At 37.9% G+C, this 14,624-nt stretch overlaps 1 protein-coding gene across 1 annotated transcript in view; it reads left to right on the top strand.

The window, feature by feature from the left end:
- Positions 1–14,624, top strand: part of LOC139739103 (NADPH oxidase 5-like) — a 150,455-nt gene that overhangs the window by 80,455 nt on the left and 55,376 nt on the right. The window contains exon 4 of the mRNA XM_071649722.1: positions 9,975–10,185. Coding sequence (XP_071505823.1) covers positions 9,975–10,185 — 211 coding nt within the window. The remainder of the gene's footprint in view (positions 1–9,974; positions 10,186–14,624) is intronic.

Here is a 14,624-nt window from a genome sequence, read left to right as displayed (position 1 = left end):
AACGTTTGTTTACCATAGCAGTTGATCTGTGAGAGATGCTTCTTCTTGCGCTGAAAAGATGAAGCCGTCAAAGTTATGACAAGAAGGCCTCATTTGCGTCTAATTTATAAAAGATTCATTCGGGCACCCTTTCTGATCCTTGTCATAAAGAGTTCCCGATGTCCCCGACCCCATATAACATCCTCCTCCTTCAACTTTTCCTCCTCCTCTTCCTACTCCAGAACGAGGTGATTTCGCCAAAGATTATTCTTTTCTGGGTCAATGGAAATTGATGCACGTGTTGACAATGATAGTCTTGCTTCGTTAAACGGAATATCCTATATAGTCATATACATAAATACAATTACACATGTACACTGTATATCCTTATCATCATCCGTATAACTTTTTCTGTATACATAATCTCGTACACAGATTGAGTTGCTCCAAAAAGGCAATGTATAGACGCTCTTCAAACTGAAAAGAATTGGGAATTGAAAACACGACAGACCTGATTGAAGCTACCGCCAACTCTATAATGTTTAATAAAACATATCCAAGACTCAGTATTGCCCCACATTTTGATACGATTCAGTGCATTCTTATTTTGTCGAGCAAGCCTGACCTCTAAATCGAAACATCCATTGATGATGTACGTAGGCTCCTATGTAATACGAATATTTTCAGCCTTTGTGTGTGACCGACCACAAGTGCGGGAATAAAAAACCGCTTTTGTGGATACTAGTGGTGATGAGGGTAATGAAGCAAGTCCCGATGTTCCCGCAAAAAAAGTACATCAAACAATGCGTATTAGAGCAGAATGCAATTATTGCCTGTAACTAGGAAAGCGCGAGAAGCAACTCATTCAGTGAAACTCCCAGGGTATTCTTCTATTTTTAAATGAGGACAAGGTCTAACGGAAACTATTACTTAGAGTTTAATAAAATACTTTTGGCAGCCCCAGAGAGATTTTCACATACACGAACACGCGCTTTCTTGCTCACATGTATGTGAGGATATAATTCAAATTCAAATTCAAATTTATTTCACATGCTAAAAAGAAAACATCACGTTCACAATAAAACAGAAGAGAAAAATATGCAAACAGACATAGCACGTGAGGGATCAGTAAAGGCCGTATGAAGCCTATCGAGGCCGATTCCCTTACAAACAATAAATAGTACGCAATTTCCATCAAATATACATCAAGGAACAAAAACAACAAAGAAACATCAGTGTTGGCTCATATTGTTTACGTAAAGATGTCAATAGAAGGAACGAAATAGTTGTGGTTGTCCAGTATCCTGCTGACCATTATCATGCGCTGGCGATATCATGGATATGGTAACAGTTACACTTTAACATACCCCTCTTCAAAAAAAAAAGCGAAACAAATCTACTTTCTCATGATTGCAATTTGAATGTGGAATACTCGCTTAAAGACAAACACGAAATCCAAAGTTGTCCTATTTCTGCAAGAGTCTGTTCTGATTATTCTAGTTTTGACGTAATTTAATGTCGAATTTATTTGGGGTGTACTCATTCTTTTTTTTTTCTTTTGTGCCAGTTGTACTCTATACCCGGATATGAGCACTCGATTTTAAACAAGCCAAAGAACGGGTTCCCTCCCCCCCCCCCCAAAAAAAAAAAAAAAAAAAAAAAAAAAAAATATATATATATATATATATATATATATATATATATATTTCATGGGTCGATTATATGTCTCTGGACTGCAACAGTCTAAATCTCGCCCACAATGGCTCATTCAAAAAAAAACAACTCAATCTCCTTCCCTCTTCCTTTCCTTCTCGTTGCCAGTGGGATCAAGACTAGAGTTCAAAAGGGGTCAACCCACTAGACCGAAGCCCACGAGTCATGCAGACCACGAGTTCTACACTAGGCAAATAAGGCCCATGACTTCGACACTAGGTAAAAACAGGCCACGAGTTCGACATCACAACACGGGGCGTAATGTGTCGGTCTCGTGGGCCTTGTTTGCTTAGTGTCAAACTTATGGACTGTATGACTCGTGGGCTTTATGACTCGTGAGCTGCATGATTCGTGGGTGTCGAACTCGTGACGTGCACCCGTTCAAAGCTCTTCATTTTGATACTAGGAGTCCGTTGTCATTTTCTCACTCCAGTTACGCTCCTCTTGTTCCCTCTTATGAGAATTCTTTCTTTCAGATCTTTTGTGGGCATGTATATGTTGGTATGTGTGTTTTGTGTGTGCTTTTTGCATATATATATATATATATATATATATATATGTGTGTGTGTGTGTGTGTGTGTGTGTGTGTGTGTGTGTGTGTGCCGCTCCAGTGATGTAAACTGTTCTGACATAATGACAGGAAACATTCACTAACAACTGAACAATTCACCCATTTACGTCTCACGTCCTCACCCTCCCCATTGGAAGATATATTGCAAAAACTACTCAATAGATAAGAGTCCTGTCTTCAGAAAACTAACAGCATACTTTATAGCAATACGATAGAAGCCGTGACAAACAGATATTATATTTGATGACACTCTATTTGAGAAAATGCATCTGAAATTACATTTCTTGGTGTCCCTGTCGACAATGATTTCATTTTTCGGAGATCTCATGGTCAGCATTTTGTTGCTTTGTTTCAGCTGGGGCAATTCATGTTTGCTTATGATTATGATACACTCTTGCGTATCTTCCATTTCCTATTTAAAAGATACAAATCATCTTTTATCCCACAGGCAGTCTAATGACTTTCATATACCTCTCCCAAGGACTTTATCAGCTCAAAATACTTTCATGTACACTTGCCCTATATTTTTATTTCTTTGGATTGCGAATAAAAATAAAACAAACCAAAGCCCGCTCACTGTATGTGATCTTCTAAGTGCAAGCTGAATCCTTTTCTTTTTGAGTCCCAGATAGGTCCTGGAAGTAGTGCATCTTACTGAGCCATAACAAATGCGAACATCATCATCCCGTGATAATGAAACGCATGTTTACTTCACTTTATCAGCACAGCTTTACAGGTGCACTGAATCACCAGCTATTCGGGCCACTTCCTTGATTGGCCATGTTCCGGTTCCTCATTTGCAGCTTGTAGGATATAGGCAGTTACATTTACATTTACACTTACAACTAGTCATGTCACGTTGCTGTGCTTCTGTGTTTGTGTTTGTGGATGTTTTTTTTTTCTGTCCTTTCTGTTTTACGATGTTTGCTCTGTTTTGAACTACGTTATATTTTACTTTTGTAATCAAGAAAGTCTAAGTTTTTGCGCAATGCATAAGTTGTCCACAATGTATGTAGCATTGATTTTTACTGCACCCCTCATTCCCCCCCCCCCCCCGCTCAGAACATAGTTTAAGCAACAAGCTTGGTTGAATCTATACTTATACAAGCTTTCATTTCAATTATTACCTTGAGAGTCTATTTTCTATTTTTCAGTTGACCAATTTGTGCTCAAGATCATTTGTAATAGCTTGTATCATTTATATATTATGTCATGGAAAAGTGAAAGTAAACTGAATTGAATTGAATTGAATTGAATTGAATTGAATTGAATTGATTCCAATTGTCTATGAAGTTAAGAATTGAGAAGTGAGCAAGGACAGACATTAGTTTCTCGTCACTCTAAAAATTTTCATTTGATTTTTATGAAAATCAACGATGACTTGAATGTAACCAAATTAAGAGGTGTCCCTTTAATACTGATACATGTAGCTGGGCAAGCTATCTTCTTGCTCGCGATTAAAAAAAAAAAAAAAAAATCGTTCATTCGTATTTGCCCTTCCTCCTGCCTGCCTTCAACATCAAGTTCTACAGTTGAAACTACTCTGACAACATATTAAAGCTATATATATGAATCAACACTGTAGCATCTATCGCCGATATCAGGTATCTCGATGTGTGCACCGAGAGCAGTATCTGGCTAAAAACAAATATAGAAAACAGACAACAACAAATGAGAAATAAAAACCTGCACTGATGTAACTTTTCAACTCCTGACTACACTGTGCAATTCTGCGCCACGTAGTAGCTGTAGTCGACATTTAAACAGAAGAAAGCACGAAAGGCAAAAAATAGCAAATATCCCTAGTCATGCTAATGGTAAATAATTTGGAAACCAGCGGTGCCTGGTTGCATCCAGTGGCGCATGGAATGCTGTTTTGAGCGAGGAAAACGAACTCTGAGAATTAGCAGTTTCCACCAAAAAAAAAAAAAAGAAAAGAAAAGAAAAAACAAAACAACAACCAACAAATTGCCTTTGATTATGACCGCCCCGGCCTTCATTAGCGGCGCTTCAGAAAATCACAATGCTATACAGCGAGTAGAGAGCTCACAATACGGTTTCATGCTGCGACGCAGAAAGAAATTCCCTGAACCAATCGCAGCTGTACGGCATGAACTCACGAAATGACTCGTATGCGGATTGAGAATGGTTTTGAATGGCGTGCTACATTAATCCCTCACAACTTTACATCTAATCCACGAATTAAAATCTCCGAGCACTATGTGAAATGTGATTCCGACCAGGGGGCTTTTATTCAATGTTTTCAAATGAAAGTGTTTGGCTTGGGCTCTCAGTTGGTATCGAATTCATCAATTATTTTTTTATGATGATGATTCATGCTCCTGTTTGTGCAGATAGTGAGTATGGGGAAATGACGTAAACAACATAGTATCGTATAGAATCCTAGAATTTTTGACACATGAAATCAGCATCTGTTTCACTTCTTGAAACTAGAACGATATCTTAAAGAGGCATTCCAGACAATTCATATAATTTTACATCATGAAGTACATGAAATCGATAGTGCCATGTACAGATTTGTGTAATTTATTGAGATTGTGGTCCTTGAGTAGATAAAACAATATTCTGAAAAACTTACGAGATAATACACTGAACAAAGATGATAGCATAGGGGCCTCACATCACAGTCCATAAGTATTGTATGTCCATGATATAACCAATCTATAGATATTTGATAATGTAAAAGTCTGAAAATCACCGGGAGTTCTTCTTTAATCCACGGGATGACTTGTACACGGAGTGAGAAATGGTTTTTAATGGTTTGGTAAATCAATCCCTCATAACTTTACATGTAATCCACGAATTAAAATTTCCCAGAAATATTATGATTCAGACCAGGCTTGGGTCTTTTATTTAATGTTTTCAATTATACTAAAACAGTGTTTGGCTGAGGCTCCTAGTTGGTATTGGTTTAATCAATTATTCATAATTATGATTCATGCTGTCTTTTGCAGGAAATGGGAGAAATACTACAGTATAGAATCTATAGAATTGTCGATGCATGAAATCAGCATTTGTTTCATATCTTGAAACTGCAAAGATTATCTAAGGACAGGTTACTCCACAACAACAACAACAAAAAAAAAGTTATTAACCCGGTGGGGTGAGACATACCACTTATACGCAGATCAGGGAAAAAACAAACCATCCCGGGCTGTTGGGATATAAAAAAATAATGATAACGCCGCTACATCAACGGGTGATTTTTTTTTTTTATTCCGAAGGTTTGTTAATTTGAAAATGAATGTCATATCATTACATTTTACACAGCTGCATTGAACTGATCATATCTTGTCAGACTTTGTTGACATTCGATTTGCAATGGCATCTTTTGTTCGCTTTCAATGTTTAAAGATACGTTTTCCTCTTACTTTGCTGGCATTAATTATTACAATTGGGTAATTCTACAGTATAGGAAATAAACATTAGAAAGGGTTTTGAATATATCACTCCAGTTAGGATTTTCAGCGCAAGTTTCAGTGGGCAAAAATGAGTTGATGCAGTAAAGACTATTACAAAAGTATGAAGGTCACTGTTGCACAGGACGAAAAACATAGATTTAGGGGAAATACTAGGATGAATTCGGAAGAAAGTTGTTCGTTCAGCTGAGTGTTGAATGTTGAGTACATGCTTCAATTAGCAAAAAGCCTTCCCAACTCGGATACATGGAAGAAATTACTGACAATATGAGGATCGGTTCCAAAGTCGGCACCCTCCGGATTCGTGCCTTCATGTCAGACTTCCTCTTGTAAATCCGACATTGAAATCGGAGTTGAAGTCGGCCATTGAATATTGTTTTTATGCAAGACTCTCTAATGATGCAATGACGCAATGTTGCAATAACACCCGCTGAGGAATTTCAGATGTCCTAAGGTGCGTGCCGGGAGATTTCTTACCACGTGTTTAAGGTGAGCCTCCTAAAGACCCGAGCTTGCGTTCAGGTGTGGCTTTATTTTCCTATCGATCGGCAGGATTCGTGTGTAAGTGTTTTTGGCATTAGGTTTCAACGCTACGAATGCATGGAATTCGGATGCGTTGGTGCTGCCAACAGTTCGTACAAGGAGCACTCTCCGAGAATGGGGACACCATCTTCAAATGCGGGACACCATTCTATAGTTCACCGGGTTCACTTTTTTTTCTCAAAGAAACATGTGAACTACACTCACCTCCGCGATGTTCATATTGCTTGCTAGTCAGAGAATGTTTCAATAATCTTGTTTAAATTTCTGCTTGATCCACCCCTAAGGAAAAGGTATAATAACTTAATCATTTGATACCAGGTATACCAAGAAAACGATCTCTGTATCAATCCTTACCCAATATTTGATTGGTTGTCATGATAAACAACGGAGTTAGCGCAACATTCTGTGCACTCTAACCGCACACTTTTTTAGGTGATCCGAGTATCCTTCGGATCACCTTCTGTATCTGCACTGATTCTTTGTTTTTCTTCTTCTTCTTCTTTATTTCTCCGCAAAAGTTGTGTAGAGGTTAGCTCAGAAAGTGCATTGCCTATGAATGTCAAACTCATACCATATATGTATCGTGTCCCAAAGACGACAGATCTATTAAAATCAAAGTGATCAGTCGACCGTGACGTCACTATGACGTCATTATATGAAAACACATTTTCATTCATATCTCATTATTGGAATGGAATTTTTCAATGAAATTTACGTCACATAAAGTTCAAGTCAAGCTGATTCTAAACATATTCTCAAAATTCATCTATGCCCTTAAAACGTGCGCGTACGCGCGCGTTGAAATATTTGTATGCTCCAATCGAGCTCAATTTTTTTTTTGCACACGTTTCAGACCATTTGGAGCATTTTTTGAAAAATTGAAAAATTTGGACGAACGCGAACGCGCGCGCACATATACGCACGCACAGGTCATATGCAACAGAAATTTCCCGTTTTTTCACTTTGATCGGATGTCTGAAATGTCAAGAAATATTTCTACCAAGTTTCAAGTCAATCCGACTGAATATGACGTCATACAGGCCCGTCAAAGTTGAAAATCCGCGCGCGCGTCAATGGCGATATACAGTGCAACTATGCCAAAAAACCGCCAATTTTAAATCCGATTTTACTCGTCAGGATGGACGGTGACCCCCCATTTTCTTTACATATTCTGGAAGCTGATGAGTTGTACATGTCATTCCATGGGTTGGCGATGCTGGAAAAATAATGAAAAGATATCAAATTTCTTAATAAAATAAACAAAGTAAATTTTCAAAATGACGTCATCAAATTTCAAGTTTACTCGAGCGTATCTCACTTATCCTTGGCCAATTTTCACCCAGATTTCAGTATGCTGTAGCTAATTTAACGCTCTATCAGTTTTAATAATCAAATTTTTCGCTGGATGAAGTCTTTACCTCGTATAAATAGATTGAAGGTAACCTTGTCAAATTTGACCCATTTGCGAGTTATCTCTATAGGAGTGCAGTTTTTCTTGAAATGAAAATTAACATGACTGTCTTTATCGAGCACTATCTCACTTATCGTACGGTGAATTTCTCCCAGATTTCAATATGTTGTAGCTGAGACTTTGCGCTATCGGTAATGTGTCCTCCTTTTTTTATACGACGTCGAAATCACGTCGAAAAGCTTCGCTTAAATTAAAGCTTAGCTTCGATGTATTTTCATATTTCTTTCTTTTTGTAAATTTCTTTGCAATAACACATGTAAGACATTCCCTAGTACCCCCATATTTTGCACATGTTTAGTTCATGTGACGTACATTATTTTATAAGGTAACAACTACTTGATCGAACACCATCTTGGGTAGGTAAATTAGGGTCAAAGGTCATAAATGTATCATCCTGTATCTTGGTGAATACATGTCCTATCTTTCCTATATTTTGCACACACAAAGACCACGTTACCAGGATCATTTCACAAAATAACCACTTTTTCTCAGATGCCATCTTGGCTGTGCAAAGTGGGGTCAATGGTCAATACTTCATTCTGTATCTTCGTCATAGTGTATACGGAATATGGCACCAAAGATGGCAGACCTGACTCCCTTTTTTCTAAATGAGAATCCAAACATCACACGGCCAATGTCCATAAACACAGATGAAACCTTTACGGTCATGCCTATTGGGATCAGGACTCAAATCATTGATTTTCGAAAAGATCGGATCACCTAATTTGTCATTTTTATTTCTGTCTGCAAAATAACATTGTGTCTTACACAACTTCTCGAAGATGCTACCAAATCAAGAACTTTGTGTCCTGAACGACACGTTGTTGTATCAACTGAACACCAATGAACAAACAAAACAAATAAACGAAAACAGCAATAAAATCCTCTTATTTCAAGAGGAAATGATGATGTTAGTCACTACGTTTCCACACACACACACACACACACACACACACACACACACACACTTTTTGAAGCAATTACGCTTTACGCCTTGAGCTCTCGGTTTTTGTTGGGTCCGAAGGTTCGTTGATGTGAAAATAAAATGAAGATCGTTTATCTGAAAACAAAATATGGTTGGCAATTCAAAAGTTTCATTAGTATGTACCTTTTTTAATTATCAGATTAAAGAACTTTATATCTTCTTTTCGGACCGACGAATCTTTCGATCACGTACCCTCTTTCATTTCCAGATTAGCAAACATTCGGATTGACGAACCTCGTGTCATTTTCGCAATAACGAGCCTTCGGAATAATGAACCTTAGAAATAACGCCACAAAATGTGCGAATTAAAGAACATCAAGGTTCAGGGAATTTGAGTGTTTTGGAATATCGAACCTAGAGAATAACTAACCTTTTATCAGTTTTGGAATAAAAAGCCTTTGGAATAACGAATACTACCCGAGATCGCACTGCTCTGGATGGTGTCGTTCGTTATTCAGAAGGTTAGTTGATCCGAAAAATAAAAAAAACAAGTACAAAACAAAGACGAACGAACCTTCTAACGAACCTTCTGAATCATTAATCGTATTTCGTTTTTGTTTTACGGACCCTCGTAATATGAAACCTTATTTCATTTTGGGAATAACGAGCCCTCGGAATAATGAACCTCAGGAATAACGAACTGCAACCGCTCTACAAGATGGTCCTATAACTGTGTTTTTTTTTGTACGTACCGGAAAATCAGACAGAGCGTCTACATGGAACGCAATTTTTTTTTTTTTGTTAGTTTGGAATCACAGATGCCATTTATAAGTATTTCCAGTTAACGTGCAAGACATAGATTATCATCATATCGACCCTACTACGTTGGCATTCATCTTATTTCAAAGCAATTGCAATCACATGACTTGGTTTTACTTAGATCACAATTTTGTATTTCGTCCAAGTACTGAAACAGCAGACCGAATGCTTGCTACAAATAATGTGAGAAAGTTTCCATCACTTTGTAATACTGCGTTCATTCTATAATGTATATCAACATCTTGCAAAAAGAACATCTTTATCGTTTCATGTGGAAATAAGAGAGGAATTTCAGGAAACGGCCATTATAAACAAATTATGACTTGCATGGCGGCCTCATGGTTAAGAAAATGAAGTCGATTTTGACACCTGTATTTACAAGATTCTAATAGCACATTCCCGTCTGCCTATATTGACGAAGAGTTGATGAATAATATCGCATGAAAGAACAACAACAGCAACAATAAAAATACTATGACACGCAACATCCGCCATCTTTGTTTTCCCATGTAGGCAACGGGGCGATTGACCACGAGGAGCTCAAAGTGGTCTTACGAGCTTGCTTACAGGAAAGTGCGATGACCATAAGTGAGGCAACCATCGACTCCCTGACGTCAGCACTCTTCGAGGCCGCAGACACGGACGGCAGCGGCGCTATCAGCTTTGAGGAGCTCAAAGAAGAACTCGAAAAGAACCCGGATGTCATGGAAAATCTGACCATAAGGTAAGTAATCAAAAGTGATGATAAATCCCCCTCCCTCTCTCTCTCTCTCTCTCTCTCTCTCTCTCTCTCTCTATTCATATATACATAATATATAATACGTACGTAATAGCGTGTGTATACTTCTCTCTTCTCTCTCTCCCCACACACACACAGGCACACACACACAAACATTCTCTTTCTAGGCATTATGTACCTGTTTATTTGATATGCCGAAAAAATTGGGTAGAAACATGTGGAACAAAAGAACAAAATAATGTCATTACATATAATTATAACCATATCGATTTGATAAACCCTTCCTGCTTGTATACAGATTGCTCTATGAATATAGTCGTCGAATGCGTTCTCTCGCTTGTTTTCTTTCTTTCTTTTTTGTAAACGTGTATTCAAACATATCAAGAGCTTAAGAATACGATTTCCGCTTGTATCCACCATTTTTGTCTTCATTACTCGCGGCAGATTCTATTTGGTCTTCGTTGCCATCGTTTCCGCTGTGTACTTTATATTTCAGGGTCTTGTTTTCCTTCATCTTTGTCTCAATGTCTCTCATTTTCGTTCGTCTTACATCATACTCCATCTTCCTTTTCTGTATAAGTTGTGTTGTTCCTGTAAGCGACATTATTGAATTTTCAAAAAGTGGATTGCACGGAAATGTTAATGAATGCGATGAGAAGAAGCAGACACATAGCGCGTGTTTTGGGGGAGAAAATGGGAAAAACAGAGCCTGCAAGGCATTACAATACCACCATGCCCGCAGACCAGTCTCCATTTCAATAGGATAATGCCGGCGCATCATTTAAGTCTCTCATCACCACCCTTCGATTATACTGCAATAGATATCAATAGGCTGTCAGAGGAGCAGTCCGTTGAGGGTTAAAGAAAGGCGTTACTCCTTTCGTAGCTGCACCGCGTACCTTACCTTAATACCAATAATCCTCTTATCCCATACTCTACCTGCGAGACATTCATGGGGTTCTCAATGTCGCCCGCATGGCTTTCTGTATGTATACCGATGCAGCCAGCTTTGTAGATTATTGTGGCAGTCAAATTGCTTTATCCATACAGCGGAATTTTTCTGTTTCTTTCTTATATTATTTCACTTTCATTTTCGTCCTTGACAGCAGTGCTTTAAAGGAATGGTCTCCCCAATAAAGAAGTCCATATTTCATATTTTAGTCACCTCCTTGATTAATGAATACACCGACAGATTCGTTTAATCTTGCTACATGATCACACAGAAAAGTAGTATAGATTGTAATATACTTATGAAATAAGGTCAAAGATTGCGAAAAACGAACAAGTAATCAAAGAACAATTATAATACTGCGCGAACGCAATGAAACAAAATTGTACATCAGTGAAATTTGAGAGTGATAGATAAATATCAAAAGAGATAGCTTGTCATATCTGAGTTTGTCATGGAGATTCATCTGTTCATAGAGATTCTTAAATCTTTAAAGTTATCTTAACGCTGCTTGTGTAATGGTAATGGACGCAGAGTGTCCCATTGCATCACACTGTCTTTAATGATTCTTTCTTCTAATGGAGAAAACAGATCCATGTATGAATAGTCACAAAAATGATCGATAGTATACACAGCAGTGGGCTAGGACATTCAGAGAAGTCATTATTTTGAAACAAGATATTTTTTAACTCTCAGTAGACAAGGTTAAACAGTGTTGAAACATTGATGATACTAGCTTGATATTTGTCAATCACGTTTTGAACTTCGTTGGCATCAGCTTTTTCTTCGAGGCAAAGTCTCCTTGTTCAGCTGTCCACTATGACTTGCGTTACAGACGAATATATAGCCTCTCGATTATTTCTAAAATCATCAGCATTCTTTTTACGATAGTTTTGTTCCAATTTTCATCGTTGTAATCAAAATTATCATTGAGAGAGTCTACAAGCAAGTTGTCCCTTGTTTTTAGTGAGTGACCCCTAGCCAAGACAAATATGATTCCCTCTAGGATTCCAACGAGAGGAGATAGTGATTAAGGCGGTATTTCAGAAAAGTCTCATCTATAATTATTTTTTCTATTTTCTCACTATGATTGATGGCGAGTTTGACGGTGATTGCGGGTCACCCTGGATGGATTACACGCAAGAGATAGCCTGGTATGTGATTACAGGGTGGGGTGCTATATTTGTCTATACCTCGCAGTGTGATTCTGGAGGGGCAAGCCTCTTAGAAAAGCCGACCATTTTTGTGTGGATATTCATTTTTTTCCCCGGTAATATCTATTATTAGTTTCATTCAAATCGTAATGTAAACTTCATACGTTGACATTCGCACACAGAGTCATGCGTTTGACTTTTTGAAAATAGAGTAGATATATAGATACAAATCACAAAGTGTTTGAAAAACTATGCACATTATTCTGGGTAACACACACGCACACACACACACACACACACACACACACACACACAAAACAAAACAACAACCACACACATACTCGTATAATTCATATTCCCAGCTGTCATTGAATAGATAACTGATATAGATTAACTGCAATATCAGCACGTTATACCGCAAACGATTTGAATGAAAAAATTAAAGCGCAAACACATATGTGCACGCACTGATACACTCACACACACATACACACACCCTGCCCACGCTTCCAGCCTTTTGGTTTAAATTCATACTTCCTTGTCACACACACACACACACACACGCACACACACACACACACACATACGCACACACGCACATTCAAAGTGACTATATAAGGATAGTAAGCTGGTATTTCTGTACAACATAACAAAATATACGCATCATTTGGACACAATTTTCAAAACACACAAACACACACGCACACAAACATACAAAATACCTTTTTCCTATTTTCTAATGCCATAATGCCCTCGTGGCCCCCAAACCTTGTAAACATGAACGCAGAGAACGCAGAGAGGTTCAGAAATGGAGGGGGAGGTGTGGGCGTGCCGTATAAAGTCTACAAGGATACGATTGAATATGAAATTGAATTGATGTTGAAGGTGATCCGTTACCAATGCCATTGTCAGTGTACAGTGGCGTTACAATTAAGAAGAAGATAAGTCTGCCACTTTGAGTAAAGCTATGTATTCGATAAACTTGAGCGGATGATAAGAATAAATACGATTGGCCTTATATAATTCGCCGCAGGAACGTAAATGAAAATTTAGCACGATCTTTTATGGTCGTTTCTATGATTACTTGCGAAAATAATGCTATCACAACGTTTGAAAAATCAAATTAAATCAAAAAATCATCATACTTGAGCATTGAGGATAAAGACAACCAGGTAAGAACACAGGATCACATAGCCGTCTATATCAAACTGACATTACATGTAAATACACATTGTATATCCACTCTGGCTTTCACGTACATATACACACACCTGTATAAACACACAGACACACACATTTTATATATATATATATGAAGAGTTTTATCGCAAAACGAGCTAAATCCATTTATGTTAAGTTGAGATATCTGTGATTAAAGCTGCTAAAAATAAAGAAAATGATAAGAATTTAAAATACAGGATATTTTTAGTCACAACTTGTAGAATATTTCCTGTTATGTTACTAGTGAAGTATTACTGGAAAGGTTTAATTTTGCTCTATCTGATTCTGGATTTACTTTGAAATGTTTAAAAATGGCGCTTAGCTCATTTTGCGATAAAACCCTTCATAATATACTTTGTCTGAAGTACATGTTTGTATATGTGTGTGCGTGCATTTGAGTGCCTACGGTTTTTTCTTTTATCTGTCTATTGAAAAATACGTAAAACTTGTATCCTTTCCAAGTACCTCGAGGCATGGTTCCAGTATCAAGTTAATTTACGTGAGATGAATGTTTTCTCTGAGGGACATGACATTGTGTAACATTATTGACAGACTTCAACCCATGTGCAGCCGATAAAAAAAAGTCTAATTCTTTTGTCCATCACATAATACTCGCGGAACGCGATGTTTGCAAAGACAAGTTTGACGTATTTACTCTGAAAATACGAAACATTAGTGTCTCTATACCTAACCAGCGGCTTGTATAGGGGTGTATTGTAAACTAGCTCTCGAAAATAAGAGGACGCTTCATTAGAATCATATTCAGTTGCAGGGGTATTTGGATACCGGAGTTTCGGTAATCATATATCTGGAATCGTTATTCTCCTGGTAAAGAAATGATCGAAATCCATGTTTTTGCCGATGCCGTCGAATGGAATCGATGAAAGAATCGTAGACAGGCTGTTTCTTTCTTGTTACTCGCGACTTCGCTTTTGGCGGGAGAAGTGCCGGGCAGACTGCACGTGACCAAAGAATAGCAGGAGAAGTTTGCCGGAAGCTCTGCTGGCCGTATCAAATTTTTCAGACGACGAAGGCCGTTCTACGATTAGCAAACACAGCCTGGCTTTCGCTTCGATTATACTGCACTCTGTCATGGCATC

The sequence above is a fragment of the Diadema antillarum genome, unplaced genomic scaffold, assembly GCF_040938485.1.
Source record: "Diadema antillarum isolate AM-2024a unplaced genomic scaffold, OU_Dant_1.0 seq00000782_RagTag, whole genome shotgun sequence".
In the NCBI taxonomy this organism is placed as follows: domain Eukaryota; kingdom Metazoa; phylum Echinodermata; class Echinoidea; order Diadematoida; family Diadematidae; genus Diadema; species Diadema antillarum.
This window is presented reverse-complemented; position numbering and strand designations above follow the sequence as displayed.